The following is a 6152-nucleotide window of genomic DNA, read 5'->3' on the forward strand; positions in this document are numbered from 1 at the left end:
ACTGTGTCCGCAGTCTCTGGTCATCTCCTGTACTGTGTCCGCAGTCTCTGGTCATCTCCTGTACTGTGTCCGCAGTCTCTGGTCATCTCCTGTACTCTGTCCGCAGTCTCTGGTCATCTCCTGTACTGTGTCCGCAGTCTCTGGTCATCTCCTGTACTCTGTCTGCAGTCTCTGGTCATCTCCTGTACTGTGTCCGCAGTCTCTGGTCATCCCCTGTACTATGTCCGCAGTCTCTGGTCATCCCCTGTACTGTGTCCGCAGTCTCTGGTCACCTCCTGCACTGTGTCCGCAGTCTCTGGTCACCTCCTGCACTGTGTCCGCAGTCTCTGGTCACCTCCTGCACTGTGTCTGCAGTCTTATTTCAGAACATTTTTTTTCTCGTTTTCCTCCTCTAAAATCTAGGTGCGTTTTATGGTCAGGTGCATCTTATAGAGCAAAAAATACGGTAATAAAAAAAAAAAAAAAAAAAAAAAAAAAAAAAAAAAGGTAGACCCTTATTTGAATTACTTTTGGTACAGCCTTCATGTATATGTATAAAACAGTTTACCTGGTGAATCCTTTTCGTTGCAGCACTGAGGCAAACACACGTGTAGTTCTCAATATTATTATTATACAGTATTTATAAAGCGCCGATAGTTCGCTCAGCGCTGTACATTACAAATGGGGACAGAACTTGTGACAGAACAATACCAATACAATGCAAAACATGAGGGGATCGAGGGCCCTGCCCTGTCAAGCTTACAATCTAGGAGTTATAAAAGAAGGGGTGCAGTCAGCACCTCACTTGCAGTTCGTTGTCACCTCATTGTCACAGGCCCCTGCAGACTCTTCCTCCAGCTCTCTGTCACTGGGGTACAGACTTGTAGATGGGAGAGCTGGAGGAAGTCTGCAGGGGGCTGGCATTGCAGCCACCCATCCACTGGTCCTCTGCACTCTCTTTTTTTTTTTTTTTTAAAGGGCGGACCTAGAAAAAAAAAAAAAAAAAATCGCCATTTGGGATGGGGTCTGCACACCTTGTGGTGATCAGAACTAAACGAAAATGGCTTTTGGTTCACGCACAATCCTATTCATTTGCTTGGTTGAAGAATGGTTTGGATATGATGCAGCATTTACACCAATAGTTTTAGTAGGTTAACCCACCCCGGGCAACAGCTGCATTGTCCAATAGGGGCCTTACCATGCTGCTATTAAGATTCTTCTCCACCTTGCAGAAGGTATGAGGCGGGGTCTCTCCTTTGCTCGGAATGATTATGCAAATATCGGTTACAGCCAAGGAATTCTGGGTCATATTTTCGGAGGCTCTCCTGTAGGTAATGTATGCTTTTTGCGAGGAGGTGCTGCTGCTTATATTAGCAGGACGTCCAGAAGGTGTAGTCTGAATGATGTGGCAACCTTGTTTTAGCCGCTCTTTCCACTCATACAACACCCTGAAAAAGAATAAAGGAATATTTAGATATGAAAACGATGAACCGGTACAACCTCAATTCCAAAAAAAAAAATGGGGTGCTATATAAAATCTACATAAAAACAATGCAATGATCTGCAGATCTTATAAAGCTGGATTGTTTTAATAATTTGGGCAGCAAAGTGGCTAAATGGTTAGCACTTTTGCCTGGCAGTACTCGGGTCGTTGGTTTCGAATCCCAGCCACGGCACCACCTGCCTGGAGTTTGCATGTTCTCCCTGTGCCTGCGTGGGTTTCCTCCAGGTACTCCGGTTTCCTCCCACACTCCAAAGACATGCTGGTAGTTGAATCGGATTCGGTCTAAATTGGCCCTAGTATATGAATGTGAGTTAGGGACCTTAGATTGTACACCCCCTGAGGGTTAGGGACTGATGTGAATGTACGATATATATGTAAAGCGCGGCATAAATTGACGGCACTATATAAGTACCTGAAATAAATAAATCGCACCAAATCGTGGGTTTCCTCCAGGTACTCCGGTTTCCTCCCACACTCCAAAGACAGGCTGGTAGGTTAATTGGCTCCTGTCTAAATTGTCCCTAGTATGTGTATGTATGAATGTGAGTTAGGGACCTTAGATTGTATGCCCCTCGGGGGCGGGGACTGATGTGAACGTACAATATATATGTAAAGTGTTGCGTAAATTGAAGGCGATATACAAGTACCTGAAATAAATAATAAATAATCATAGAAAAACATATCAGAATGTATAAACTGAGAAAATAGACCATTTTAGGAAAAATCAGGTCAATTTTGAGATTGATGCCAGAAACACATCTCAAAAAAGTTGGGACAGGGCTATGTACAGCATCCCCTCTTCTTTTACTAACACTCTGTAAATGTCTGAGAACTGAGGAGACCGGTTGCTGGAGTTTTCAGGAGGAATGCCTGATATGGGCAGCACAGTGGATAAATGGTTAGCACTTCCGCCTGGCAGTACTAGCGTCGTGGGTTGGAATCCCAGCCATGGCACCTCCTGCGTGTTCTCCCTGTGTCTGCGTGGGTTTCCTATGGGCACTCCAGTTTCCTCCCACACTCCAAAGACATGCTGGTAGGTTAATTGGCTCCTGTCTAAATTGTCCCTAGTATGTGTATGAATGGATGTGAGTTAGGGACATTAGATTGTACCCCCCTTGAGGGTTAGGGACTGATGTGAATGTACAATATATATGTAAAGTGCTGCGTAAATTGACGGCGATATATAAGTACCTGAAATAAATAAAAATAAAATGAATATAGGATTCTAACTGCTCAACAGTCCTGGGTTGTCGCATTTGTTGTTTCAAGATGTCCCAAATATTTATAATTGGTGAAAGGTCTGGACTGCAGGCAGGCCAGTTCAGCACCAGGGCTCTTCTTCTATGAAGCCACGCTGTTGTCATAGATGCAGTATGCAGCTTAGAAACATCCTGAAGATATATGCAAGGCCTTCCCTGCAAAAGACATTGTTTGGATGAGAGCAAATACTGCTCTAAAACCTGGATATACTGTATCTTTCAGCATCGATGAGGTCTTTGCAGAGGTGCAAGCTGACCATTCCGTACACACTAATGCCCCCCCCCCCCACCAATACCATCAGAGATGCAGGCTTTTACATAGTTAGTCTGGCTGAAAAAAAGACAAACGTCCATCCAGTTCAACCATCAAAAAAAAAAAAGTTACAATCCCACAGCTGATCCAGAGGAAGGTAAAAAAAAACCCCAGCAAACCATGATCCAACCTGCCCCTGCAGAGAGAAAAAGAAAAAAAAAAACTCACTCCCGATCCCCCGAGAGGCAACCGGACACTCCCCAGACCAACCCCACCTATAAATGATAGCATTTAGTTATATTCTGTGTATCTAAGAAACAATCCAGGGCTTTTTTAAAGCAATCCACTGAGCTGGCCACAACCACCTCTTAAAGGGAGTCTATTCCACATTTTCACAGCTCTCACTGTGAAGAAACCTTTCCAGGTTTGGAGACTAAATTTCTTTTCCTCCAGATGTAAAGAGCGCCCCCTTGTCCTCAGAGGGTGAATGACTACACCGAGTTCACTATATGAACCACTGATGTATTTATACATGGAGATCATATCCCCCTTATGTATTATACATGGAGATCATATCCCCCCTTATGTATTATACATGGAGATCATATCCCCCTTATGTATTATACATGGAGATCATATCCCCCTTATGTATTATACATGGAGATCATATCCCCCCTTATGTATTATACATGGAGATCGTATCCCCCCTTATGTATTATACATGGAGATCGTATCCCCCCTTATGTATTATACATGGAGATCGTATCCCCCCTTATGTATTATACATGGAGATCGTATCCCCCCTTATGTATTATACATGGAGATCATATCCCCTCTTATGTATTATACATGGTGATCATATCCCCCTTATGTATTATACATGGAGATCATATCCCCCCTTATGTATTATACATGGAGATCATATCCCCCCTTATGTATTATACATGGTGATCATATCCCCCCCCCCCCTTATGTATTATACATGGTGATTATATCCCCCCCCCTTATGTATTATACATGGAGATCATATCCCCCCCCCCTGATGTATTATACATGGTGATCATATCCCCCCCCTTATGTATTATACATGGTGATCATATCCCCCCCCCCTTATGTATTATACATGGTGATCATATCCCCCCCTTATGTATTATACATGGAGATCATATCCCCCCCTTATGTATTATACATGGAGATCATATCCCCCTTATGTATTATACATGGAGATCATATCCCCCCCTTATGTATTATACATGGAGATCATATCCCCTCTTATGTATTATACATGGAGATCATATCCCCCCTTATGTATTATACATGGAGATCATATCCCCCCCTTATGTATTATACATGGAGATCATATCCCCCCTTATGTATTATACATGGAGATCATATCCCCCCTTATGTATTATACATGGAGATCATATCCCCCCTTATGTATTATACATGGAGATCATATACCCCCCTTATGTATTATACATGGAGATCGTATCCCCCCTTATGTATTATACATGGAGATCGTATCCCCCCTTATGTATTATACATGGAGATCATATCCCCCCCTTATGTATTATACATGGAGATCATATCCCCCCTTATGTATTATACATGGCGATCATATCCCCCCCCTTATGTATTATACATGGAGATCACATCCCCCCCTTATGTATTATACATGGAGATCATATCCCCCCTTATGTATTATACATGGAGATCATATCCCCCCTTATGTATTATACATGGAGATCATATCCCCCCTTATGTATTATACATGGAGATCATATCCCCCCTTATGTATTATACATGGAGATCATATCCCCCCTTATGTATTATACATGGAGATCATATCCCCCCTCCTTATGTATTATACATGGAGATCATATACCCCCTTATGTATTATACATGGAGATCATATCCCCCCCCCCCCTTATGTATTATACATGGTGATCATATCCCCCCCTTATGTATTATACATGGAGATCATATCCCCCCCCTTATGTATTATACATGGTGATCATATCCCCCCCTTATGTATTATACATGGAGATCATATCCCCCCTTATGTATTATACATGGAGATCATATCCCCCCCCCTTATGTATTATACATGGAGATCATATCCCCTCCTTATGTATTATACATGGAGATCATATCCCCCCCTTATGTATTATACATGGAGATCATATCCCCCCCCGTTATGTATTATACATGGAGATCATATCCCCCCCCTTATGTATTATACATGGAGATCATATCCCCCCCCCCCCCTTATGTATTATACATGGAGATCATATCCCCCCCCCCTTATGTATTATACATGGAGATCACATCCCCCCTTATGTATTATACATGGAGATCACATCCCCCCCTTATGTATTATACATGGAGATCACATCCCCCCCTTATGTATTATACATGGAGATCACATCCTCCCCTTATGTATTATACATGGAGATCACATCCCCCTTATGTATTATACATGGAGATCACATCCCCCCTTATGTATTATATATGGAGATCATATCCCCCCCCTTATGTATTATACATACTGATCATATCCCCCCTTATGTATTATACATGGAGATCATATCCCCCCTTATGTATTATACATGGTGATCATATCCCCCTTATGTATTATACATGGAGATCATATCCCCCCTTATGTATTATACATGGAGATCATATCCCCCTTATGTATTATACATGGAGATCATATCCCCCCTTATGTATTATACATGGAGATCATATCCCCCCTCCTTATGTATTATACATGGAGATCACATCCCCCCTTATGTATTATACATGGAGATCATATCCCCCCTTATGTATTATACATGGAGATCATATCCCCCCTTATGTATTATACATGGAGATCATATCCCCCTTATGTATTATACATGGAGATCATATCCCCCCTTATGTATTATACATGGAGATCATATCCCCCCCCTTATGTATTATACATGGAGATCATATCCCCCCCCCCTTATGTGTTATGCATGGAGATCATATCCCCCTTATGTATTATACATGGTGATCATATTCCCCCCCCCTTATGTATTATACATGGAGATCATATCCCCCCTTATGTATTATACATGGAGATCATATCCCCCCTTATGTATTATACATGGAGATCATATCCCCCCTTATGTAT

The 6152-nt window shown here is 42.2% G+C and overlaps 1 protein-coding gene across 1 annotated transcript in view; it reads right to left on the bottom strand.

Moving 5' to 3' along the window:
* LOC149432273 (C-myc promoter-binding protein-like) overlaps positions 1-1427 on the bottom strand; it is a gene marked incomplete at both ends in the record, with an annotated part of 73400 nt that extends 71973 nt beyond the window's left edge. Inside the window, one exon of the mRNA XM_089665300.1 lies at positions 1178-1427. Within this exon, the coding sequence (XP_089521426.1) occupies positions 1178-1427 (250 nt within the window). The remainder of the gene's footprint in view (positions 1-1177) is intronic.
* Between the last annotated feature and the right edge of the window lie 4725 nt (positions 1428-6152).

This window comes from Staurois parvus, unplaced genomic scaffold, assembly GCF_062004578.1.
Source record: "Staurois parvus isolate SC_StPar_1 unplaced genomic scaffold, SC_StPar_1.0 ptg002176l, whole genome shotgun sequence".
Classification (NCBI taxonomy): Eukaryota; Metazoa; Chordata; class Amphibia; order Anura; family Ranidae; genus Staurois; species Staurois parvus.